Here is a 27884-nt window from a genome sequence, read left to right as displayed (position 1 = left end):
AATTCTATCATCCAGTACATTTCTTGTTTCTTCAAGTTTGGATACACAGGCTTGCTTTCTGTGTTTATATAAGTCACTGATTTAAAAATAATTAATGATAATTTAAAAAATAGTTGGCATTGCACGGCAATGTCAGTTATTGCAGCTTGGTTACAAATTATCTTGTACTTATTAGGTAAATTTGTTCAGATAGCTACAAGCATACCTAAATGCTGTTTTCTTCCTTGCTTTCAAGGTTCTTCATAACATAAATCAATTCAATTCCCAAAATTGAGCATATTTATATACAAACTAGAGGCCCAATGCATATAATTCGTGCAAGGGCCTTGGACCCCCGCCACCGCCACGGCTGCCTCTGCCTCAGCCCCAAATCACCGCCCACCGCCACAGCCTGGGGGGCCTCTGCTGCCTCTGTCTTGGCCCCTACCCACCACAGCTTTGTCCGGAAAGAAGGACATCCGGTCTAATTTGCATATTATGCTTGTATTATTATAGACTAGAACAGGGGTCCTCAAACTACGGCCCACGGGCCACATGCAAATACAAATATTGTATTTGTTCCCGTTTTGTTTTTTTACTTCAAAATAAGATATGTGCAGTGTGCACAGGAATTTGTTCATAGTTTTTTTTTTTTAAACTATAGTCCGGCCCTCCAATGGTCTGAGGGACAGTGTACTGGCCCCCTGTTTAAAAAGTTTGAGGACCCCTGGACTAGAGGCCCGGTGCACAAAAATTTGTGCACTCAGAGGGGGGGTTCCCTCAGCCCGGCCTGTGCCCTCTCGCAGTCTGGGGCCCCTCGGGGGATGACCACCTGCTGGCTTAGGCCTGCTCCCCAGGGGATTGGGCCTAAGCTGGCAATCAGACATCCCTCTGGCAGCCCGGCAGCCCTCAGGGGATGTCCACTTGCCAGCGGGAGCAGACCTAAGCTGCAGTCAGACATCCTTAGCGCTGCTGAGGAGGCGGGAGAGACTCCCACCACCACCGCTGTACTGGCAGCCATCAACCTGCTTGTGGCTGAGCAGAGCTCCTCCATGTGGGAGCTCACTGACCACCAGAGGGCAGCTCCTGCATTGAGCGTCTGCCCCCTGGTGGTCAGTGTGTGTCATAGTGACCAGTCATTCCCAGTCTTTCTATTGTTAGGGTCAGTTTGCATATTACCCTTTTACTATATAGGATAGAGGACTGGTGCACGGGTGGGGGCTGGATGGTTTGCCCTGAAGGGAGTCCCAGATCAGGGTGGGGGTCCCGCTTGGGTGCCTGGCCAGCCTGGATGAGGGGCTGATGGCTGTTTGTAGCTGATCACACCCCCTTCAGGATGGGGGTCCCCACTGGGGTGCCTGGCCAGCCTGGATGAGGGGCTGATGGCTGTTTTCAGGCTGGCTGGCGACTGAAGCTCCCAACCTCTCCTTTTTTTCTTTTTTTTAATTCTGGGATTTATTTACCTTCTATAATTGAAACTTTGTTGCCACCACTGCTGAGGCCACGGCCGGCTGAAAGCAGGTATCTGGGGTTTGTTTAGCTTCTATAATTGAAACTTTGTTACTTTCGGAGCTCAGAGCCGGGCCGTGGCAGGCGGGGAACCTTGGCTTCCTCCATCACTGGAGCAAGCAAGCCTCCTGCTCACTTCAGCTGTGTGGCTGCCAGCCACCATCTTGGTTGGGTTAATTTGCATATCACGCTGATTAGCCAATGGGAGGCGTAGCAAAGGTATGGTCAATTACCATGTTTGTCTATTATTAGATAGGATGGTATTATGCTAGGCATGGAAAGATGAGCAATAAACAGCCCCTGACCTTAAATAGTTACAATCTAAGAAGTAGAAATTGACATTTCTCTTTAAATATAGTCTCAGAATCAGCTTCTCTTCTAAATCACTGATTCAGACCCATCCAAGGCTGACCAGAGCAGGACAGTCAGAGAGGCATGATTGAACTGGGGACAACAGATAAAGATTTCCTTGATAAAAATTAACATTACTGTGTTGGCAAAAAACTAAACTACTCTTTAAGTTGCCATGATGCAGGCCCCAAGTAAGGAGGAAAGATAGGCAGTGGGCTGGCCAATCAAGCTGAACTAATGATGTATTGTGAAGGTCTAAATTAAAATATTTTGTCTGCAAGTTTCAATAACAATTTAGTCTATAAATGTACTTAGAGTTCTATTGCTGTTGTACAAATTTAGCTGCTTAAAATTACACTCGTTCATTATCTCCAAGTTTGGTTGCTTTCTTGCTGGCTGTAGGCCAGGAACTGGTCTAAGCTTCCACAGGCTGCCTGCATTCCCTGGCTCATGGCCCCCTAAAGCCAGCAGTGGTAGGTCTAGTACCTATCAGAGATTTAAATCTCATTTTCTTTATACCTATAGTTCTCAATTCTAATTGCACCTTAGAATCACTTGAAAAACTTTTTACTCCATTCCATTCTCGGGGTCTTGCTCCCTATGTAATTCTTTTGTGCAACCAAGGATAATAACCAGGGTTAAGGGCCATGAGTTTATAGAAGGCAATCTAGTAGATATTTGAAACTGGTAGTTATTTTTACTATAATTACTTCATATTCTCTCTAATACAGCTAGGCCCAATAAATACAATCATGGAAACTTCAGAGCTGAAAAAGATCTTACCTAGTCCAAACCCTCCACTCCCAATATAAGTCACACAACTACAACACGGAGCCCGGCACCATTGGAAAAGGAGTCTGGTGTGTTGGTCAGGCTGAGAGTATTGGCTAGAGTCAGACTGACTGGGCTGAAAGTCTGGCTCTCTGTCGGGGTCCAGCCCCAACAGGTCCAGGGGTTCCCAAAGGTATGGACGGAGTCAGTGAAGAAGGGAGGACACGGAGACAGCATCCAGTTGATCAGCATAGCCAGGTTCTAGCCAGGTTCTCCAGCCAGGTTCTATATTTATTCTCCTGTTACATCTGTATTTATACCAGTTGATTTCAATCCTATCCATTCTATTCCAAAGGTTAGGGCATTTGTTATCTCCATTCCAAGGTCACTACTCTATCGTTCTGTTAAGCTACAAGGAAGTAACTGAAGGAGATTATCCTAAGTAAAGATTATGTAGCTTAAGCGTGATTGTTCATAGTTAAAGTGATTAACTACCCGCCTGGCACTTAGTTAAGGGGTTTTATTCCCTTCCTTAGTCCTGTTAATCCCTAACTCCAGGGAAAAATCCCCACCTGGGGAAACAACCTTTCTCAGAGAGGTGATGTCGGTTAAAACACATAGCGCTAAGAATGCAACTTGAATCTATTGGTCCTTATTCTTCTGGGGACGGAGAACAAGTTTTCCTGTGTGTTATAGCCATTCAAATCAGTGTAACTGGCTCACTTTTCTCCCCAGACCCTCTCTTTTCCCAACTACAGCATCCCAATTCTTTAAATTATTCCTCACTAGTGTGGCTTTAACTCTTTTCAGAATCTTGATGGCTCAGGAAGTGCCGGGAGCCGGTCCATCCTTGCTGTTTCAAGGGACCTGGCATATATGGCATACTGTTCTTAATATGTTTGCTCACCTTCTTGGCACTATGTGTTTTAACCAAGGTCTCTGAGAAAGGTTGTTTCCCCAGGTAGGGATTTTCCCCTGAAGTTAGGGTGGGAATAAAACCTCTTAACTAAGTGCCAGGTGGGTAATTAATCACTTTAACTACGAACAATCATGCTTAAGCTACATAATCTTTACTCCCTGGAATGGAGATAAGAAACGCCCTAACCTTTGGAATAGAGATTGATAGGATTGGAATCAACTGGTATAAATACAGATGTAAGAACACAGAACTTAGAAGACAGAACCAAGAGAGACAGAACCTAGGCACAGAACCTACACAGAACGTTCTCTAGAGACAGAAGAACTTCGCTGGAGAGAACATGGCAAAAGATCCTGGACAGAAACTGGCAACAGAACCTAGAAACAGAACCTAGTGAGAGAACCTGGCTGAAGAACCTAGAGACAGAACCGAGAGACAGAACCTGGCTACAGAACCTGGATAGAACATGGCAAGAGAACCTGACTAGAACCTGGTGACTGAACCTGGCTGGAGAACCTGGACAGAACCTGGCTGGAGAACCTAGCAAGAGAACATGGACACAGAACCTGGCTGGAGATCCTAACCAGAACTTCGCTGGAGATCCAGACCAGAACTTGGCTGGAGATCCTGGTTAGAGATCCTGGCTAGGCTGCTGATCAACTGAATGCTGTCTCTGTGTCATTCCTTCTTCGCCAACTCCATCCACACCTTTGGGGACCCCTGGACCTGCTGGTGTTGGACCCCAGCAAGGAAGTTAATTCTCAACACATCCTCATATACAGACTCATCATAGTCAATTTGTAACCAACTTGAATGACTAAACCTTATTTGTGTTCTTAGCCAAGTCCTGTCTTATACAACTGAGCTAGCTGGGTTTGGGAGTCTATTTGCAAAACTATCTTAAATCTACTTTCATTAGATTCAGGCTCATTAGTCCAGCCTTTGGCGAATTCTGCTAACCAACTCATTTAAGTAGAATGTCTACCCTGAGGAAGTGTAAAGAAAAAGAGAATCATAGTGCAGTGATGCAGAGGGGCGTGCTGCTAGAAGGAGGTTATCTGGGAGCCAAACAAAAGGTTCCTCAAGGTGAGACTGCTTGTATTCATTCACTAGAGTGCATTCTCACAAGCTCAGCAGTGTACTGGAGCTGGTCATGCTAAGACTCATAGAGATTGTTGCATAAAAACACTCAGCGTTTACAAAGGATAATACAACCATGGAGAGGATAATAGCTCGTTTGTTTTGTTTTTGTTTTTAATGTTTTCCATGTATCGAGCATAGTTCTAAGGATTCTATGCATCCTGTTTCATCTATTTCTCAAAATGACTCTGAGTCAAGTGCATTTTAAGGTGAAAAAGCAGAGCAGTTACTCTTTGAATCCTTCCCTCTCACCCAGCGCATGCAATTGGTTTGCAAGTCCTGTCGCCAAGTGTGCAGTTCTTAAGCCTTTAGAATGTATTTCCACCCTAGTTCTGGTCCTCATCGTGTCTCAGCTCTACCCAACCACAGCTGCATCCTTGTCTCTCCCATCGCCAGTCCATTCCTTACACTGCCTCCTGTATTTCTAAAGCACAGCTTTTAATGTACCGCTCTTTGTATATAAAGCCTTTAGCTCCTCATTGCCATAGAATAAAGATTCAGGCTCTTTGTCATGGCATGAAGACCCTTCATTTTAGGATTATAGCTCCTCTCTTGTCACTTCCCCCACCCTAACCCCTCCTCAAAAGTTTTAGTCCATGACCACCTGGAACAAATCACAACTGACTGGACACACTACTTTTATACCACTGTATCTATTAGAATGAAAAAAAAGTATTAATTGTGCACTGACTATGTGTGACTCATGAGCTACACACTTTACCTGCATTATCCAATTTAACTGTAACAAGAACCCCATGAAATTAGCATTACCATCTTCCTTTTCAGAGATGAGAAAACCGAAGGGCAGAGGCTCACCTTGCCAAGTGTCCCACAGCCAAGTGTGGGTGGGTGGGGCGGCTGCTTGACCTGGAACCCAGGCACGTGCCCACCCGACTCCCTGCTTCCTCTCAGCCGGGTCTACCTGGGACTCCTGCTGTCCCTGCAGGAGGATGAGCTCCCTACAGGCAGGAACGGTGTCCGCTTTGTACCCAGTGTCTAGCTCCCTGCCTGCCAAGGCCAGTCACTTCAAAAGTTTGTCAAACTGATCCGGAGGGAGGACGAGGGAAAGTCTCGGGGAGGGACATTGGTTCAGTTTGAGGGAAATCCAAGTGGGGTTCACTGCTCCCTAACTCGCTAACAGATTTGAGGGTGTCCGGGGAGTTGTGGGAACTGCCCAGCAGTTGGAGTCCAAACTTACCTGAGGCACCGACCGCCCACCGACCACACTGGCTTAGTCACTGCAGCTGCCCAAGGTCTCCGTTTACTGCAGTTACCACGGCAACGGAAGCGGTAACTGGAGCGGCCTTGAAGCGCATGCGCTAGGGCAGCTGCCCAAGGTCTCCGTTTACTGCAGTTACCGCGGCAACGGAAGCGGTAACTGGAGCGGCCTTGAAGCGCATGCGCTAGGGCAGCTGCCCAAGGTCTCCGTTTACTGCAGTTACCGCGGCAACGCGGCCCCGCCTCCCGCGGGGAGAGGAGCGGCCTTGAAGCGCATGCGCTACGGAGGCGACATTCTTTGGGGAAATTTGGCTGTGGTGTCCCTGGGACCTGCAGTTTCACTCGCCTTTTGGTCCCGGCAATTTCATGGTCTGTGACTCAGGTTCAAGGCCAAACAGAAAAGCCCAGCGCTCTACCAGCTTATTATTCTATCATTTGCATAATTATTATAATTATCCTAAGGATGGTTTGTTAAGCAGCATGACTTTTGAATGCTTTCGAAGTTCCTGCTAGTAATACAGAATGACCCAAAAGATCCCTGATGGTACACTATCAGCAGCACACATTGTTTGCGGGCAGTTTTTATCGCGCGCTAACAGGTGGCACGGGCCATTTTTGCTAATTTTTTGCGCAAATGGCAACGTTCAGTAAAATTACGATAACTTTAGTTTACTTATTTATACGTTACCGGCATTCTACCGCTAGTCTATAAAAAACGTATTAATACGTGTCCCGCGCTCTACTACACTGGTAGAATATAAATACGTAAAAAGTATGAATACGTTTCCCGCATACAATGTGAGCAAAGATACTTCTGGAGACTTGTTTTGTTTATTTAACTACTTATTTTACACTATGTTATCTCTGTTGGCCTTTAAGAGCACATAAGATTGTATGTTGTGGGCTCCTTGGTCGCAGGACGCTGGGCAGTTGAGCAGTTTACTCTTCAAGTGCTTTGTGGTACAACCAGAGCTGGAACTGATTTTTTAAATACCTCATGTTATTGATTACAACACAAGTTTTAAAATGGTGACAACATGGTAATGATATGTGACAAAGAACTCTGTATCCAGAAAACATAATTCGTAATTCAATAAGAAAAAACTGCCAAACTTTTTTTAATGGGCAAGGGACTTAGCATGCTTCACATCAGATATATGAGTGATCAGTAAACACATGGAAAGATGCTTAACAGGAGACCTCTGGGAGATGCACACCACAGTCACACACACACACACACACACACACACACACACACACACACACCCCACTCACTGGGGTGGGTGAAATTTTTTAAACTGCCAGCTCCAAATGTAGAAGGACATGGAGCAAGCAGGACTCTCATGCACTGCTGTTGAGAAGGTAAAATGGCACAACACTTTGGAAAACCGTTTGGCAGTTTCTTTAAAAGTTAAACATATACCATGCCATTTCATGTCTAAGGTCTTTACCCAAGATAAACAAAAACTTAATGTCTGTACAAAGCTTCCACCTGAGTAGCAGCTATATTTACAAGAGCAAAAAAACTGGAAATGACCATTGACAGGTGAATGGATAAGCATACAATGGAATGCTCCTCGGAAGTTTAAAAAGGAAGAGACTGATACACCCAACTTGGGTGAATTTCAATTATAGTGGAAGAAGACAGACACAGAATAGTACATGGTGTATGATTCCCTTTATATAAAATGCAAACAAATCTGTGATGACCAAAAGTAAATCAGTGGTTGCCTAGGGCTGGAGCAAAGGGAGGGATACACTGCAGAGATGAAATCTTTTGGAGATGATAGAAATGTGTCCTAATTGTGATAGTTTTGTGTATTTTTACAACTACCAAAAGCCAATGAATTGTTCTTTAAATGATGTAGTTTCCTATATATAAATTACTTCTCAATAAAACTGACAAGAAAAACATGGCTGTATTTCATTTTGTTTATTGGTTTCCATAATGTTACATAACAACTTTCCAAAAACTTTATACCATGCATTTATTGGTAACATTCAAGTGTTCTCTTTAGAAAGTATTCTTGAGTATAAAAAGAAAAGAAAGACCTATTCTTGCTATTATTAAGCAGTGTATCCAGAGTGTATGAAAATTCAGAGAACATACGATAAAATTATTTTTAGAGAGCATGTTAGTTACATTTTCAAATAACATGTTCAACGTTTTCTTCCAACCTCCAAACATCTTTTCAGGTGAAATACCCTGAAATTAAAAGTGCTGGGTCCAGTTGCTAATCAGAGAAAAACAATTCACTACAGAATGTCTTTAAAAATCTAGAAACGGAGAAAATGGTGTATTTATTTATACACTACAACCTAGCAGTTACCATTTCTGAACATATGTTGTGAGTTAGGTCCTGTGTGTGTGTGTGTGTGTGTATAATTTCACTTAATTCTCCCAACTTTATAGGAAAAAAAATATATTATCTGACTTCAAATAGGAAAGATGAGATTAATTTGCCCAAGGGAAAGCTCAAGTGGCAGAGATGGCATTTGAATCCAGGCTTTCCTATTGCGATACTTGTATCCTTAGCCACTGCGCTATATTAGTTCTTCCCTATAAGTTAGAAGCCCAATAATTATTTTAATAAGAACTTCAAGTCCTTTATTTCTTACAAGCATTCTGACATGGGCAATTTATTTTACCATTAGGGCTCAATTTCTTCATGTATAAAGGGGGGTGGGTGGCATTTAACAACTAACCATAGGTTTACTGTGAGATTTAAATGAAATAATGGGGATATTGCAGCTTACTACAGTGCCTGACACAGTAATGGCTCAATAAGAGATAGCTATTATTGTTATGATGCTTCCAAGCCATCCACACTGTAGGATGGCAGCATAGCACAGGCTTTGGAGAAAGGCTATCTCTGTTCCCATTCTAGTGCCACCACCCCCTGGTGGATGACCTTGAGAGAGTACTCACCTCCTTGCACCTCATCCGCAAAATAAGGATAACAGTATCTGTGACATGAAGTCATGTAAAGTGGCTAAAATAGTGCCTGGCACTTAGTAAACAGTAAATTATTATTAAATTCTGCTAACCCAAGTTACTTTACTATCTACAACTGTGGATTTAACAATTATTGATCTAGTTTTCCTTCAAGCTACAATTTGGAGAACTATAAATATTATTAAAGTTTGGCAAGTGATTTAGCAGCTTTCTATTGCATATTGGAGAAGAAGTCACATGTTATGCAAAACCTTGAGACTAAACACAAGAAACACAAGTAATCTGAGTTTGGAATATTAAAAGTAAATATAAATGTAGTATATAACAGCCAAATATAGCAGAATTCACTCCTCCACAATGCTATAGACCAGCCGTGGGCAAACTACGGCCCGCGGGCCGAATAAAACTAAAGAAAAAAAAAGACCATACCCTTTTATGTAATGATGTTTACTTTGAATTTATATTAGTTCACACAAACACTCCATGCATGCTTTTGTTCCGGCCCTCTGGTCCAGTTTAAGAACCCATTGTGGCCCTCGAGTCAAAAAGTTTGCCCACCCCTGCTATAGACCAATGGTTTCCAAATGTGAGCATGCATCAGAATCACAGAAAGAGCTTATTAAAACAGACACCAGAGTTTCTGAGTAGGGCCCAGGAATTTCCATTTCTAACAAGTACCATCGTATCCTATATAATAAAAGGCTAATATGCAAATTGACCAAATGGCAGAACAACCAGTCGCTATGATGCACACTGACCACCAAGGGGCAGACACTCAATGCAGGAGCTGCCCCCTGGTGGTCAGTGTGCTCCCACAAGGGGAGCGCCACTCAGCCAGAAGCCAGGCTCATGGCTGGAGAGCACAACGGTGGCAGGAGCCTCTCCCGCCCCTGCGGCAGCACTAAGGATGCCCGATTGCCAGTTTAGGTCCGCTCCCCGCGGGAAGCAGGTCTAAGCTGGCAATCAGACATCCCTTGAGGGCTCCCGGACTGTGAAATGGCAGAGGCTGGGCTGAGGGACCCCCCCTCCTCTGAGTGCACTAATCTCGTGCACCGGGCCTCTAGTTTCAGAATATATATTCAAGGACAGTTCAGAATATATATTCAAAGACTCTGTAAAAGAAATGTGACAGGTGATGCTGCTGCTGATGCTGCCGATTAGGGGGTCAGACTTTGAGACCCACTGATGCAGTTGGCTCTGAAAGCTGATAAAGAGGGCTTTTAAGCAACTGAACTGTTAATAAAGCATGGCTCAGTGCTTGAGCATTGGCGTATGAACCAGGAGGTCACTGGGATGCAGGCTCAATCCCTAGTGGGGGGCATCAGGAGGCAGCTGATCAGTGATTATCTCTCATCATTGATGTTTCTCTCTCTTTCTCCCTCTCCCTTCCTCTCTAAAATCTATATATATATGTTTTAAATTGAACTGTTAATTAAAACCAAGCATGCACCAATTCAAGATTAGGGGATAATAAATGTATTTGTAATGATGTTTCCCAAAGTTGGCTGTACACTAGAATCATCTTAGGTTTTAAAAAATACTGATGTTTGTGTCCTGCCCCCAAAGATTCTAATTTACTTGATATGTATCGAGACTTGGGCATTAGGAATTTTAGAAGGTCCCAGATGATTCTAATGGTAGCCAAAGTTGAGAAGCACTGCTTTAGGTCTAAGAAAAAAAGGCTCTTTTCTCTGTATCTAATATTCTTGCAGTTTCTTCAATCTACATTTGTATCAAAGACAAACATTGACAAGGTGGATACTTAAATGCCAGTTCCACAGTTTGCCAGTGAGCTGTGGTAAATGTTTTTTGCAATCTTTCTCAACTCTGGCTTCACATTTAATCACTTTGAGCCTTTAAAAATAGCTGCCAAAGCCTCAACAAGCCCCTGGGGTTGTCAATTTGGCATTTTTTAAAATGCTCCCAAAGTTAAGAATCATGGCTATTGAGGTTTATAGGAATATAAAGGGAGAGGGAGAATAAAGAGCCAACTAGCTGGAGAACAAGGAAAATGCATGTCAAAAGAATGCATTCACTGCCCTAGCCAGTTTGGCTCAGTGGGCCTGCCGACCAAAGGGTCCTGAATTCGATTCTGGTCAAGGACACATACCTTGGTTGCAGGCTCCTCCCCAGCCCAAGCCCTAGTCAGGCAGGGTGTGTGCAGGAGGCAACTAATCGATGTATTTCTCTCACATCGATGTTCCTCTCTGTCTTTCCCTCTCTCTTCCACTCTCTCTAAAAAGCAATGGAAAAATGTCCTCAATTGAGGATTTAAAAAAAAAAAAAAGAATGCATTCACAAGCCAAGCAGGTAACTTGGCATTTCAGTAATATAAGGAATAACACTAAAATGGTTTGCATCCCAGACAGGGATAGTATTTATTAAGTACTAAGTTTCAAAAAGTGCAATATGGATAGAAGAATCTGCAGTAATGCAAATGAATACAGATGACTTAATGTAAATAAAATTAATGATACCAGAAGAAAATAATATTATTATTGGTCACCACAACAATGAAGCCCAAATGAAAGCTGCATAGGACACTTTCTGGAACAGTGACCGCAATGCAGGAGAAGGGCAGGTATTTACCGGAGAATGTTCACCAAGTACGCAGTCTCGACGTGCTTCCCCCACCCAATAACCACCTCACTTAGGTTGAAAATTCCTGTTATACAGCCAAGGAATAATTCAAAAACCAAGTTTAAAATAGAAACCAATATCTGAGAGCCAAACCGGTGCCCTGAAGAAAGACCTACCCAGAGTGCTTAGTAGATTAAGGGCTGGAAAAAATGATAGCAATGTTTTATATTCAATTCTGTTTCAAACACTAAATATACAAATCAATCATTGTTACTGCATTTAGACATTTGAGCTCTATGATCATTATTTATTTTTTGTACATTAGCATTATTGATGGCACTTTCACATTTAAAGACTACATAGGAATTTTACAATACATAGAGTCACTCTTACCTGCTGAAGCAAATATAAACAAATACTCCCATGTCTACTTTTGAAAGCTGCACATTCCACTTAGCAGGAAAAGTAATAGACTACAGAGACTTCCCCAAAATAAAAAACCAAAGGGGGTGTTAAACTTTCCTGAAAGCCAGACTTTAATCACACAAAGGCATTTTATTGTAAGTTATATGCAAAGCAACTAAGTTCTTCAGAAAGTAAAAATAAAAATTAAATAGATCAACATTTAAGATATACTACACCAAAAAAACCTGAATAAATACGATAAATGCAATAATATATTACTCAAGAAAAACCTTAAGTTAGAGCATCAGCCCACAGACCAAAGGGTCAAGAGCTCAATTCCTGGCCAAGGGCACATATCTTGGTTGCAGGTTTGATCCCCACCCCTCCGTCAGAGCGTGAGCGGGAGGCAACCAAACCATTTGTCTCTCTGGCGATTTTGTTTCCCTCTCCCCCTCCACTGTCTCCCTTCCATTCTCTTTAAAAAAAAATAATAATCACTGGAAAGAATATCCTCAGATGAGGATTAAAAAAGAAGTAGAAAGAAAAACCTTAAAGTACTTAGGAAATTACTAGCATGTGAAACTTTTATTTCCCTATAGTCAACATTTTATTTGCAGGAGGTTGCAGGTTGGTTAGTTGTTGGAAATCTATTTGAAAGGTCAAAAATAAAATAATTGCTTTATTTCTTTGTTCTATTTGTACAAAGTCACAGGATCTTTGTAGGTTTTAGCTGAAAGAAGGACAAAAGCTTGAAAGCAGGGAAAGGGGAATGGAAGCTCAAGAATGTACCACTGAAAACAAACGGTCAAATTTGACCTCACTTATGACACATGGGTGGAAAGAGCAAACCAGCCTTCTTCATTTTGTTTCTCAATCTGTTGAACAAAGATGCAAAAAGGATTTAGGAAGTAATCAGAAACAGGAGACCATTCAAGTATACAGAATCAAAGTTACCCTATGTCACTCAGTGGTACTAAAAAGTAAATTGCTACTGGCAATTTTTATTTCTAACGGACACTCATAAATAACTGATCCCCTCATCAACTGGTATCCTTGTTGATTTAGGAGACCTAATTTTTTTTTTTTAAGATAAATCCAGTATTTATACAAATCATATGTGTAACTTTTAAAAATAACAGTCATTTGATTTTGTAAATTAAATTCTAACAAATTCCAGAAACTAGGAGCAAATTATACAAAATAGTTTAAAGCTTTTTTAGAATACAATAAACAGCAAAGGGCACATCTAGTGTTGGACAATTGAGATATATGAGTCTATCAATTAATTTGGGCTGCAAGTACTCAGTTAATTGAAACATTCACTATTTGGTCTAATTACTAAAGTTGGTAATAACAACAGCAAAGATTTTCCCCTGTATCAGAGAGCTGTTAACTCAAATTTGCAAATGTAATGTTTGTGATTTGAAAGATATTCTCACAATTTGCTATGACCAAACACTCAGACGAACTATATTTTGCTGTATTACCAACACAGAGAAATGCCTTTTGCAAAAAAAATTGGATATATTTTAAGATGCTTAGTTCCTATACAATCCTATAGTAAATCAGAACACATGAAAAATATGTAAGACTTTTTTTTACTCTTTGTACAGAACTCTGTACCTTGGGGGTCCTCAGATATGGCACACTGGGGTAAAATGACATGGAAAGTGACCACCCCAGGACTGACTATCCCAAGCCCCACCCAGCCACAGCAAGGACTGGGCACTAGTATCTCAGTATACCTACAAGGTGTTCAATGCACACCTTCAAGGCCTGCCACACTATTTGGGAAGCTCTGGCTAAAGCCAGTAATTTCCAGTCTTTAAAGACTGTTAAAATCCTATTGAACTTTCTTATTCCTTAGTTATCCTAGAAAACAAAAGTAGTATATGGCTTGTTTTTCTAATGAAGGTAAATTAATATATCTTTTCTTCTCACATTTTTATATCATCTTTAGAATAGCATGAATAATAATAAAGAATGAAAATCACTGCCCAGCTATTGTGGCTAAGTTGGTTGAGCGTTGCCCCAGGCACCAGGAGGTCACTGGTTCGATTCCCAGTCAGGAGACATGCCTGGGATTTGGGCTTGATCCCCAGTAGGGGGTGTTTCTCTCTCACAGATGTTTCTATCTCTCTCCCTGTCCCTTCCTCTCTCTGAAATTAATAAACACACACACACACACACACACACACACAAATGGAAATCACTAAAAATAGCCACCTTTCACCCCTGCCCTCCTGCCCCTATATGGTACACATTTCACAATTACATTTTATCATATACCTTTGCTCTTGGATTAACAGGTGTGAATCGCCCACTTCCTGAGGTGGCATTTAATGGAGAACAAGAATTACTAGTAGCCCCTGAAGATCTATTTGTGAGGAATAAAAGGGAGAGAGTAATCTGTCATTATTAATCTTCAAAAATTATGTAAGACTGACAATTCTCAATACTGGCACAAGCTTGAGAAAGTATGGCTGACTTAGATCCAAAGAAGGTAAATTATTTGCAACATATTTTCACCAAGCTAAGTCTTTTTAAAAAATTAATAGGCTTTCCTTTTTTAAGAGTTATTTTAGATTTACAGAAAGACTTAGTATAAAGATCCAAGGGTTCCAATATATTCCTCAACCCCTCCCCGCAGTTTCCCCTTTTATGAATACCTCATACCAGTGTGGTACATTTGTTACAACTGTAACACTGATACACATTATTATTAACTAAATCTATTGTTTACGTTAGGGCCCATGCATCATGTTATACATTCTATAGGTTTTGACAAATGTACAGTATCATGTATACACCATTACAGTATCACACTAACAAGTTTAAAACATTTAAGGGGGAAAAGGATGTGCAGGGGTGAAGAAGGCCCAGGCAGTGGAAAAGTAACAAGACCTGGAGAATGCAGGGCAATAGCAGGCATGCAGCGGAGACAGAAAGCCAGGTAGGTCCATCCCTAGTGTCACCATTTATCAACATGTGACACATGTAGGCAAATCACACAGGTAGCTCTATGAACTTCAGTTTCATTTTAATATGAGAGAAAAATACCAGTGGTTAATTTACCCACCCTATCACATAGTATCTCCCAATTTTGTCACCCATAAAGCATTCTATATATGTGCTCTTATCCCATTTTTGTTTCTCAATAGCCAACTCATGCTTTCTACTCATTGAAGGCTTGTTCCTCATGCCTCTCCTTTCCCCCCAAAATTCTCCTCACCGACTACTTTATTTTCTTTTCTTCGGTGAGTCTGCCTGAACCTAAGTCAGATATCATGCACTTCCTTTTCTCACAAAGAGAATAAAACAGATACCATATCTTGATTTTTTTTTAAAGTAACTATTACCATTTTAACCCTACCTTCTTGAATTTATTCCACTGATAGGAGAGACAGTACTGCATTTCGAGGTTTCTGGGGCTTCTGCTCCTGGAACAGATATTTCAATTGTCTTCTTTCCTCCTTCTAAAATATAAAAATAAACATTATTCCATTACCTTTCATGAAAATAAAAATTAAAAATGTAATGATTTCTGTCTTACTGCAGATTTCAATATTATAAATTTGGAGGTTCTTTCTATATTTTTATCATTATGGCCCACAGATACACTTGGAGGAATTTTTTTAAAATGAGCTGTGAGAAAAAACTTTAGTGTTAGTGTCAATTCAGTAGCATGCCAGTCATAGAGAGCCAGAACCTTCAGACAAGTGGTATCATGTCAGATCTGGAAGTGAAGAGCTAGTCCCAAAGATCTTGAGATATTTGTCAAAAGCAGCTTATCTAAAGTTTTCCTCCCCAAAAAAAGAAAAGAAGAAAAAATCTGAAGTCTTTTAGTAAAATTTTAAATCTTCTAAATCTTTTACATCACTCTTACAAAAGACTTTTAAATAGATGAAGAGCTCACCTGGCCAACGGTAATAATTATGTACCTTTTCAATATTTCAGAAGTAAGTTATCAATCAACAGATATTTACTATTTACTAATGGAACACTTTATGTCCATCCCAGTCAGTTTTGCCAAAGCTCCCATAAATCATTACTTAAAACCAGTGATTTTGAGCTTTAGGTGGTAATGAAACCTACCCTATTTACATATCCCTTGGTTACCCTAGAAAACAAAGAGGTTCTATGGCATAGAGTTTTTACTTTATAATTATAACCCACAGTGGTTCCTTGTGAAACCAAGCATTTTACTTAAAAAAAGAATATCTTAAGAATATAACCACTAGAATGGCAAGAATACAAGTGCAAAATACCAATTTGCTTTAGAACTTCAGACAAATCATATAACCTATTTACACCTCAGTTTACTTATTCATCAAACAAGTATGATATCAACTCTGTCTACTCTCATGGTGTGTTGGGGACAAAATGAGATAACAAACGAAAATAGTTTTACCTTAAAAATCTATTGAAACAGATGTCTTATTTAATCACAAAATTATTCTTAAAAGTAATCTGCTTTTTCTTCATTGCACTTAGCACTAACTGACATTATCTCATATATTCATTTGCTTATTTGTTTATGGCCTGCTCCTCAACTTGACTACTGAAGTTGTCAATCTGGGCAAGGACTTGTCCTCTTCCATGTGGTATCCCCAGTGTCCAGAGCATAGCAGGCACATAGTAGGTGTTCATACATTCTGAGTGATTTAATTTATTCATTCTTATTAGGAGTTGCATCTAGACTTTGTGACTACGAAGAACAGTAGACAAAATTATCAACTGAAGAAGCCTAAATTAAAGAAGAAGGGCCCTGCGGATATGTAGCACCCATCAGTAATCTCCAAAAGAGTCTGCTCTCTGAGTCTGTAGTTTCAAAATGGAAATAACTTCTGAGAGGAAAAGTCTTATTGGCAGATACCTTAAAGGAAACCTACCTTGACCAGCCAGAGGACACTGAATCTTTCTAACACACAAATGCCTGAACACCTGAGCGAATGCACCACTCACTGATGCAGCTTTTTCTATTCCTGACAAGTAGAACTCTCTCTCATATGAGCCAAAAATCAGTCTCTTCACAGCCTTTGTGTAGCCCTACCCCTTGAGAATCTTAAAATTCAATTTCTGACTGAAGAGCAACTTGAGATCATATATTTTGTCTCATCAGTTCCTTTTGCATATGAACACTACAATAACTAATTTTTCAGTTACTGCTCTATTATTTAGAATCCCCTCTAGTGTGTTTCACATCTTAAATGTACAAATAGATTAAAAAGCTTAACTTACCAATTAAAATGTTTTCATAGTTTTAACAGGATAACTTAATTTTTTGCTGATGAAATTCTAAATTATTATAGACTGTAATGAGTCCACGTCCACGTAGAGCAACTGAGGAACCCAGACACCAGAGATTCCTGCAGGCACCATGGGGGAGTTTCCCAACAGGAGACCGGCCTCCAGATCTATCTCTCACTTATTCTGCGACTTAGTCTTTTTTTTCTATGTAAAATTGAAGGCACTGAAATATATGCTTTCTGAGATTTCCTTCAGTTCAATATATACTTGCAAAATCAAGAAAGTAAAAACTTAGCTTTTAAACTGTCTACCTTTTAAATCAGGAATTTGTGGCCAGTCAGTCCAAGCTCTGAGAGGTGACTGAATAGGTGATGTCAGTGGAGGGGAAGGATTCAAACCAACAAGTTTTTGCTGCTCTATTAACTGTAAGAGCTTTCCGCGAGCCTCCATACTCTGCCGGTTCAGTTCCGCAATCCGCTCCTCCATGCTATTTGGTGTTAGAGGCCGTGTTGCTGGAAAAGTCTTTAAAAAAAGAGACAAAAATTCCATATTAAAAACAATCCAAACAATTTTGACTGTTTGTAAAAAATAAACTTCCACTAAGAGCCAGCAAGTTAGTGTACATAGCCCTTGCTGTGTGCAGACTTGAATGGTGGACTAAAAACAAAATTTACAAGTCACTTAATTGAAAAATTAGGGCTAAAACAAAGGGATGCCAATTCTTCTAATACTGGTGCTACGTGTCCTCTAGTCTCTCTGTCCATTGGGAGTGTCTGTGGGACAAAGTTTTCCTGCATCTCTTAGTGTTTGCTGAACTACACAAAAGATCACATGAGCAAAGACTACTTCTAAAGACCTGGCTTCTAAGTAACATACATATGAATACCAGATCTGGGGTCTGAGTCACAAGGATCTGCTGTAGTTGAAAGAGATGATTCTATAATTATAATCTTCATTCATGCACCATGAATTATTTGGCAAAGATTTCTAGGACCCTTATCATTCTTTCTGACCATATGTCAGCCTCCCCAGGCCACTTCTGGCCTAAGATATCTCACTCAAGATAGCTGGTGCCTTAGCCTGATCTATATACTAATTAGAAAAGGAGGCAAAATCAATTTTTAACTTTGCTGCCATTTTTAAACTAAGACGCCTATTTCCAATCATCTTCAAAACTCTGTCAACAACAACGTCTCCCATGACTCAAAATTGAGGCAGTTTATACTTATAACACACCTGTGCCGAGGCTACTGCCCACTGCTAATACTCCTTCCCGGCTCCCTCCTGCCAGACCCTTCTGACTACTATTTCTGTGACTCAAGACCCATCTTAGCCTGACTGCCCATGAGCCAGTGCTGACAGACGTGTACCCCTAACCTACCATCTCCCACCTCCTGACCTTCCTCCTGGACGCACAGGACCCACTACTGATAAAGTCCTCGTGGAAGCAATTACCCCTGAAACGCCTAACCCAGGATACCTGCCTGCCCCTAACAACTGCTCCAACACTGTCCTGTCCCTATCAGAAGCCTGACAGGAGCCTCTCTGGCTCATAACAAAGTAAAAGGAAGCTTCTCCCATCACTGGGACCAGGGGAAGAATGTAGGTTATAAACTCTCCCCAATTGGAACTTAGGATCCCTTTACTCCCACAAATAAGGAAATGAAGGTCCAAGTTACCATGTTAGCTCACAGCTTATTTAACTTAGAAAATTCTTGCACTATAATATTCAGACTTTTGCTACTCAAAGTATAGCCTTTAGACTGGCATGATTTGGGAATTTACTAGAAATGCACAGGGCCTACCTCAGACCTATTCAATCAGAAAAAGCATTTGAGCAAGATCCCAGATGATTTATATGTACATTAAAGTCTGACTTTAAAAATCCTTTAAAATCATTTCTATAGCAAAATGCATTCTGTGTCCTAAAATATTAACTATTCATGAGTTGAGGGCCAACTACACATAGTTCTTTTTTATGAGCCCCTCTAAGAGTAAAAATTCTTTCAATTAAAATGTAGTTGTGTGGCAAATTTTTAAGTCATATTAATTCTGCATGTTACATTTAAAACTTCAGTCCTAGCCTAATTTTAGCTTTGCTACATTTTACCTTCATCCTATTTTCCTCATGCATTCCTCTTTTTTATTTTATGTTGTCCTCTTTTACTGTATTTGAGCTAGAAACTGACAAATAACCTCTACTTCTCTGTGATGAGGACATGACCAGGCATAAGCCATCTGGCACAGCCTCAGAGATATCCTGGAAAGAAGCGCTTTAAGATGCTCCAGCAATGGACCTAAATTCCTATATGTCCATAGTCAGTTTTTAATTGGTACTCACAGCACTCATGTTGTTTGTATGACTTGTCTCCTGTTTGCTTAACTCCCGAAGTCCATCCCCTTGCTCTCCCCCTGGCCAAAGAATATTATTCAGATGAGCCCTGATAGCTGAATTCTGCAGTGTCAACTCAGCAATTTGTGCCATGATGTTCTTTCTTTGTAGTAATGCCTCATCTGCTCTAAGCTGTTGCCCATCCCCCAGTACTGGGGGCTCTTCTGAGAATGCAGGGTTTCTGGGTTGCTGAGTATTTGAGAGGGAATTGCTCAGGGGCTGTGAGAGGCTGACAAAAGGAGCCTCGGTTTTGTTTTCCAAATCTTCTCCCATGTGAGAGACCCTCCACCTCTGGGTGAAGAGATGACTCTCGTCGCTTGAATTCTGAATATCTGTGCTGGGCGGTGAGGTCTTCTTTTCCCAATTTTGTTCCTTCTCAATTATTTCCACAGTTGGAGGAATTCGTGGAGCAGGACGAGTTTGAACGGTCCTCCTCAATACTGTAGGTAAAATTTTAAAATAACAAACATGTATTATTTAGCCATAGATTGGCAGAGTAATCATCTCATTAGCCCATCATGGTAGTTAGAGAAGTATTTCAACAGAAGGAGTTGGTTTCTGAAGGTCTAAATTGGCCTGCAATGCCACCACTAACAATCAAGCATGAAGACTTTATCTACTCATGAGTAGTTAATTAAACAAAACAGAAATAAATTAGTAGCTAAATTAGTAATTAAGCTTTGATATACCTTAAAGCTTAATCAGTATGCCTGTGAAAAACCACCTGCCAAGTCCACATTTTCACATTACATTAACTCATATCTGGGAATCTTGCGGGTGAGAACAGTAAAGATAATAATGTAAACTGAGGATGGTCAGGAAAGGCATCTCTGAAGAAGTAAAAATTTTAAATAATTACATATGTGGCAGAAGTAGAGCAAATAACATTACAGGCAGGGAACAACATATGTGAAAGCCTCAAAATAGGAAAGAGCAAAGAAAGGAGGCCAGGCTAGCTGTAGCATAGCAACGAGAGGAACTGGAAACGGATGAGACTGGAGAGGTGTGCAGGGCCATTTCTTGCAGAGCTCTTTAAGCCACGTTTGGAATTTTCCAATTTAATCCAAGAACATTAGACTGCAGAAGGTTTGGCAATGACTCAATTTACATTTCTTAAATGTTGTGGATAACTGGAAGATCCAGGATGGAAGAAATCAATAAGCAACGGTGGTAATCTAGAAGACAGACAATGGTAGCTTTGACTAAGGTATGTTGGTATAAAGACAGAGAGAAGTAGATAAATTTGGGAAGTATTTTGGCAATAGAATTGAAATGATGAACTGGAAATGGGGAGTAAGATCATGGCATGCACAACTGAATGGAAGGTGATGCCATGCACTGAGATGGAGAAGATAAGAAGAACAGATTTGGGGGAAGGTTGAGTATCAAAAATTCAGTTCTGAACGTGCAAGTTTAAGGTACATTATGTTCAAAACTGGAATTCTCTGGCAGATAGAAAATACTGGAAGCCATGAGAATGAGTGAGATTACACAGAGAGAAAGAATAGAGTGAGGGAAAAAACAATACCAAGACATGAAGAACTTAACATTTAGAGTCAGGTAAAGGATAGGAAGCGAGCAAAGCAGATAGAAATGAAGCAGCCAGAGATGTAAAAATGTCTTATATTAAATTATGGAGAGCCCCTCCAGATAAACAGAAATTAAATTGGGATAAAAATGATTGCCTCTTGGGTAGGTCAAGAGGTGTGTGAGGAAGAGATCCCTGTATATGCTTTTTTATCCCTTAGCCACATGCAAATAGGAATTAGAACTAACACTTTAAAATAAAGAAGGAATGGAATATAAGAAAATGAAAACAGTGTATATATATATATATATATATATATACATATATATATATATATATATATATATATATATATACACACTAGTCTTTCAAGCGTGGCATTAAACAAAAATAGAGATAAGTTAATAGCTAAAGGAAATATTTATGATGGAAAATTCTAGAGCAACATTCTCCAGTATGGTAGCCTCTGGCCACATGTGGCTACTCATATTCAAATTTAAATTAACTAAAATAAAATATTCCGTTCCTCAGTCACTGGCCACATTTCAGGTGCTCAACAGCCCCACCCTTGGCTAGTAGCTACCATACTGAATGGAGCAGATATAGAACATTTTCATCATCACAGAAAGTCCTACTGGACTGAGAGCTGAACCCTGACTAAGGGCCTTATGTATCTCCCATTTTTACCCATATGTTCAATTTAACTAAAAAGTTCTCTATATGTAAACATTCTGAACAAAATGCTGAAAATATTATAATAAAACTCTACCATTTCAGAATACAGATTCAAGGATAGTTCTATCTGCACACTGCAAAAGGAATGTGCCATGTTATTTTCCACACAAAACCCACTGCAAATACTAACAAAATGTTGTCTATATCAATATAATTTGCTTTAATGAACATTTTGTTTATTTGCAATCAGAGTAAAAATATTTATAGTAATTGTTTCTTTAAAAAATATTAGGATATTTTAGTATCGCCAATGAAAAACAATTTACAGTATCTCAAAAGAGATCATTAGATAAGCCTTTTAATACGATGCAAACATTTGAAAAATTACTTTAAGAAATGAAAGTCTAACTTGAACAGAAATCAGATTTGATATCATATTTCCTAAAGTTAACCAGTTAATAATATTCTGTAGCCCTCTAAAGAGGAAATATCAAATCAAAGAATTATAGAGCTGGAGGGATATTAAAGATAAAGGAAAATCCTCTCAATGCAAAGATAGGAAAACTGAAGTCCAGAAAAGGTATAAAAAGTATTAGCCCTATACCTCACAGCTAGTCAAACAAATCTTATAATGGCAAAGATTTGTCATTTTCTTTAACCCTTATGGGCTTTTCAAATCCTCTATTGGGAACATACATCAAAGTACAGAAAATCTGACAAAATTTATATGTCTCAATGACAATAAATGTTATTCTTCTGTCCTCCTACAGAAGAAAATAAATACTCTAATTAAAGAAACAAAAATTTAGTCAAATCAGGGCTAAATAACATTTTTCTAAAAACTTTGCCTGAAAGTCTAAAGTAGTTTTTGATTGAAGAACTCTTTGGAAAATGAAATGATTATAGCTCCAGAAAATGCACATCTGGACAAATAAATATAATTTTCCAAACAATCAAGCAATCCATGGAGATTCTGAAGACCACACATGAAATCCCATTTAAGAATCTGTGAGCCAAGGGCCTTTTTGGCTCTCTGAACAGCACCTTCCGAAAGGCGACAAAAAGGCAGCCAAGAAGGAAGTGGGTGATCCCAGAAAGATTGGTGTGATGTGAAAGGACCAGCTCTGTTCAATATAGGAAATACTAGAAAAACACTAGTCATGAGAGCTCAAGGAACCAACATCGCATCTGATGGTCTCAAGGGTCGTGTTTTTGAAGCAAGCCTCGCTGATCTGCAAAATGATGAAGTGGCATTTAGAAAATCCAAGCTAATTATTGAGGATGTTCAGGGCAAAACTGCCTGACTAATTTCCATGGCATGGATCTTACCCATGACAAAATGTGCTTCCTGGTTAAAAAAAAAAAAAAAAAAATGGCAGACCGTGATTAAAGCTCATGTTGATGTCAAGACTACCAATGGTTATTTGCTTCATCTAGTCTGTGTTGGTTTTACTAGAAAATGCAAAAGTCAGATTCAGAAGACCCTTGCTCATCATCAGTAAGTCTGCCAAATCTGGACAAAGATGACAGACATCAAGACCCGAGAGTGCAAATAACTTGAAAGAAGTGGTCAATAAAATGATTCCAGATAGCATTGGAAAACACATATTTATTCACTCCACGATGTCTTTGTTAGAAAGTCAAATGCGGAAGAAGCCCAAGTTAGAGTTGGGAAAACTCATGGAGCTTCACGGTGAAGGAAGCAATTCCGGAAAAGCCACTGGGATGAGACAGGTGCTGAAGCTGAATAAACTGATGGATATGAGCCCCTAGTCCAAGAATCTGTTTAAAATTCAGACTTTTAATGGTGACAAATAAAAATCCTATTTGTGATTTTGTAAAAATCTATGAGCTAAGTATTAATAATTTTTTAGAAATTTTATTTCAACTCTATATATGTGCTGCAAAAGGTGACTCTAAAGCAATTTTTAATTGTCCACAGACTTTCATTACCAATTTCCCTCAACTGACTGAGCTAAAGTTTTGATGCGAAAGAGGTTAATAACCAGATCTGACTTATAAAATCCCTCAGGTCATGGCTCTCACCTTTCCTTAGTTAAACATTCATTACTCTTTAGAGAATAGCCTCCTCTTGTTTCTTACTCTTCCCCATGCCCTGGACCATAGGGACAAATGGGATTCCCCTCACTCCATGTTTTAATGTGGAGGGCTTTGATCCCTTGATTTGAGCTTAACATTTATAATGGAACATATATGTAATGAAACTCAACGTCACATTTCACCATAGGCATAGCATACATGATGTAAACCACCCCATCCTCCTTCGGCTTAAAGGTTATGTATGATAATCAATATCTTTTTAATTCTGTTTATCAGGTAATGATGCACACATGGATTACATATATGAAGCATAAAAAACAACTACCATGTAACTTTAGAAGAAGCCTGCTTACCATCCTGCAGAGGAGAGAATTCTGAGTTGCTCTTCTGTCGGGGTGGTGTTAACAACACAGCTGGCTCAAATACGTGTGCTGGAAAATCGTTGGCCAGATTCACACTATCTGGAGGGTTTGGCACTTGAGATAGCTTAACAGGCAAGTCTTCCTGTGGGAATTCACGCACTTCTTCCCCTCGAAACATCAATGGCATGGAGACATTAGCATTTACAACTGAAGCCTCTGAAGAAGATGAGAGGCCATTAGTCCATCAAGGAACGCTGGCACCTTTAGGTATGTATACTTTCAAAGCATTTCCATAGAGGGCAGAATCAGGCGGCCTCGAGAGCTTTTACTTTTTAGGCCATATCCTCCTTTAGCAGGAACTCACAGGGTAGGTTCCCATGGGGCCAGCACTGGGAAGAAGTGGCTGTTTTTGAGAAAAGTACTGAGGACCTCAAGCCCTTAGGACCTGGTATCTAGCCATGGGGTTTATCTCAGGCATATTAAATTTCAGTCAGCCACTTCTTAGAATCTCTCCCTAGGAAACACTCTGAAATGCATAAACACTTTCCACACAGAGATACTCATCAAAGTATTACTTAGAAGTAAAAACCATGAAAAGCCTAAATGTTCTATTCAACCTATGGCACATGAGGTAAAAACGGTTTCAAACCATTGCCCAATAAACAAAAGTTACGAATTTCTAAAGTTCAGTGTTTTCTGTTTTCTTCCCCAGACCATTTCTTCTCCACCCGAGCCGAGGCGCCACGATTAAACGCACTGGCATTGCGTCCTTCCCACGGCCTAGGGGCTAGGTCTGCTTCTCTCTATCTGCGTGACTTTGCTGAGTCGCCAACCCGCGCTAGGCCTTGGTTTTCTCATCTGAAAAACGGGGACAATAACACCTACCTCATAAGACCATGACGAGGATTAAGTGAAATAATACATGTAAAACTTTAAAAGTATCTGGCATAGAACAGGTATCCAATAAATACTAGCAGCAATTATAGTGGTGACAATGCTATACATGCAATAACCCTTATCAGTTTCTGGTTTCGTTCATTTATTTACTCTATAAATATTTTAATGCCAATCTGGAATAATAAGACCCACTCACCTGGACTGTCCATAATTCTACTACTCGTGGCTCCCCTTTCTGCTGCCAGACTTGCTTGGTTGTTATTTATCACCGGACAGCTCTTAATGGCACGTGTGATCGATATAAGCTGCTCATCTGTTGTGACCATATACTGCTGAAGTCTCGCCTAGCAAAAAAAGAATGAAATAACATTGTTGGCATGTCAGACATCAAATCATCACCTAGATTTGTGTAACTATATCATTATTTTAAATACTCTAGGAACTTCTGACTTTCATTCAAATACTAAAATAATACATTCATAAGAATACATAATTATAAATATTTTAAAAGTCTCATGATAGAGGAATTGTTAAATAAACTATGGAATATTATTAATTAATAAATACATGCTACAACAATAAGAATTAACCTTTTTATAAGGCTTTCAACTTACAAAACCTTTTATATAGATGATATTGACTCAAACTACCCCCAAGAGACAGTTATATCAGATGCAGGAAACTAAACAGAATATAACACAGGCTTTTAAAGTGATAAACATGAGCACTATAAACATTTATGGTCATATCCTATCTAATAAAGAATGAATATGCTAATTGACTCTCACACCATCACAAAAATGGTGGCGCCCACAGCCAATAAGGAGGGAATATGCTAATTGACTGCCCCACCCTCAAAAATGGTGGCACCCACAGCCACAAGATGGCAGCGCCCAAATTCCACACTCATATATCCAATGGCCTACTCAACATCTCCATCTAGAACTGACAGACGCTTCTCAAACTTAACATGCACAAAACCAAACTCCTTGTGACCCTCCCCAACTCATCAATAACAGCTCCACCCTTCTGACTGCCCAGGCCAAAACTTTGAATCACCTTGAACTCTTCTCTTACATCTTCTCCTTTACTCCATATCCAAGCCATCAGCAAATCCTACTGATTGCCTTCAAAATATATTCAGAATTTGGTCACTTTTCACAACTTTTTCCACTTCCAATCTAGACCATGCTGTCCTATCTCACCTGAATTTTCCCAATAACTCCTGTCTGTAATACATTGCTTCAGTGTTTAACCACCTAGAATATAGCCCTATACTGTTCCCAAACAAGGCTGAGGCACCTTGGGGCAACACAGTGAACTCATAGGGGCCCCACAGGACATTTCATATTTTTAAGGGAAACACAAATGCTCTGTGAGGTACCAGTGAACTACTAGCTTGAGGCAGTTCACATTAGACCAAGATATGTTCCTTTTGATTATGCCATATATTCACAAGGCTGGGTTTTAGTAGTTGCTATGCTAAAAAGCAATGCTGCATAAAAATTATTACGGAACAGGAAATAAGAGTGATGGTGTCCAATATGATTCCAAGCTTTCAGAAGCTGTGCAATGCCCACTAGGTATACATATTCCAATAGTAAATAATTGTGGTTATTTCATCACGAATAAAAATATGACTTTTTCTATCAATTTACATGCATTATTTTTTTCAAATAGCACATAAGTTAAGACAAATACTTCATAAGTTATTTGAACCTAACTATTTAATAAATGAAAGTGTTAGATATTTCTTTTGGCCTAGGGGTGTCTTAAGATACTAAGGGCACCATAAACTAAGAAAGAGCAATATTCTCTGTCCTAGAGACAACATACTAGCCCAAACTGATCCTCTTAAAACCGACAAAAGATCATCTCTTCTCTACTCAAAACTCTTCAGGTCTCCCATCTCACTCAGTATAACAGCCCCACATGATCAGGCTTATCTGCTCTTGTCTGCTACTACTCTCTTTCCCACATTCTACTCCTACCACACTGGTCTCCTTAATGTTTCTGAGCTCAATAGCCACCTCCCACCTCAAGACCTTTGCAGTTGTTACTCTGTTCAATGGCTCATCTCTCAGCTATCTGCATGCTCACTCCCTCACCTCCTTCAGGCTTTTGCTCAAATGTCACCTCCTCAGGAAGGCATGGGCCATGCCATTTACAACTTCCCATCAGAGGCACTTCCTGTGCCTCTTACCTGCTTTATTTTTCTTTATAGTACACTAGAGGCCCAGTGCATGAAATTCGTGCATGGATATGGTCCCTAGGCCTGGCCTGTGATCAGGGCCATCTTTCCCAGCTACCTGCAGCCAGCCCCGCCACCTGCCACCACCCACCCCCGGTTCCCTGTTCGCCACCAGGTGATTGGTGCCTGACGGGTCGGGGAAGGGACCAAGAGGCCGGCTGTTCCCATCCACTCACCAGCCCTGCCCCCACCGCGGGTGGCCATCAGGCAATGAGTTGTTCTGCCTTTAGGGTCAACTTGCATATTACCCTTTTATTATATAGGATATCACCATCACCATTTAGCTTATAATATACTTTACTTTTTCTTCTTTTTAAGACTTATTTAGAACATACGCTCTACGGGGGCAAAGATTTTTTTTTTTGTTCACTACTATATTTCTTGTACCTAAAACAGTGCCAAGCCCAGAATAGGTGCTCAATAAAAATTTGTTGAGCAAATTAGTACATTATAAAACTGCCCATCTTCCCAGGAGAATTGAAAACCTTATGTTCACTCAAGATAAAAAGAAATGAAATGCTAATACATGCTACAACATAGATGAACCTTGAAAATATTATGCTAAGTGAAAGAAGTCAGACACAAAAGACCACATATTGCATGATTCTATTTATATATAATATCCCAATTAGACAAATCT

The 27884-nt window shown here is 40.1% G+C and overlaps 2 protein-coding genes and 1 pseudogene across 3 annotated transcripts in view; 1 reads left to right on the top strand and 2 right to left on the bottom strand.

Annotated features, from left to right (window-relative positions):
* Positions 1-5923, bottom strand: part of CFAP44 (cilia and flagella associated protein 44) — a gene marked incomplete at its 3' end in the record, with an annotated part of 124576 nt that extends 118653 nt beyond the window's left edge. Inside the window, 1 exon segment of the mRNA XM_081085985.1 lies at positions 5868-5923.
* Positions 5924-11194: 5271 nt separating this feature from the next.
* SPICE1 (spindle and centriole associated protein 1) overlaps positions 11195-27884 on the bottom strand; it is a gene marked incomplete at its 5' end in the record, with an annotated part of 55709 nt that continues 39019 nt past the window's right edge. Inside the window, 7 exons of the mRNA XM_081086986.1 lie at positions 11195-12703; positions 14118-14205; positions 15202-15304; positions 17390-17600; positions 19420-19910; positions 24088-24312; positions 25190-25337. Coding sequence (XP_080943112.1) covers positions 12650-12703; positions 14118-14205; positions 15202-15304; positions 17390-17600; positions 19420-19910; positions 24088-24312; positions 25190-25337 — 1320 coding nt within the window. The 3' untranslated portion in view covers positions 11195-12649. The remainder of the gene's footprint in view (positions 12704-14117; positions 14206-15201; positions 15305-17389; positions 17601-19419; positions 19911-24087; positions 24313-25189; positions 25338-27884) is intronic.
* LOC308516879 (small ribosomal subunit protein eS1-like) lies at positions 20660-23446 on the top strand (annotated as a pseudogene). Its single transcript has 2 exons — positions 20660-20677; positions 22715-23446. The product of its transcript is annotated as a small ribosomal subunit protein eS1-like (transcript).

This window comes from Myotis nattereri (genome assembly GCF_964212035.1).
Source record: "Myotis nattereri genome assembly, chromosome: 3".
Lineage (NCBI taxonomy): Eukaryota > Metazoa > Chordata > Mammalia > Chiroptera > Vespertilionidae > Myotis > Myotis nattereri.
The sequence above is the reverse complement of the archived record's forward strand: the minus strand, read 5'-3'. Positions and strand labels throughout refer to the sequence as shown.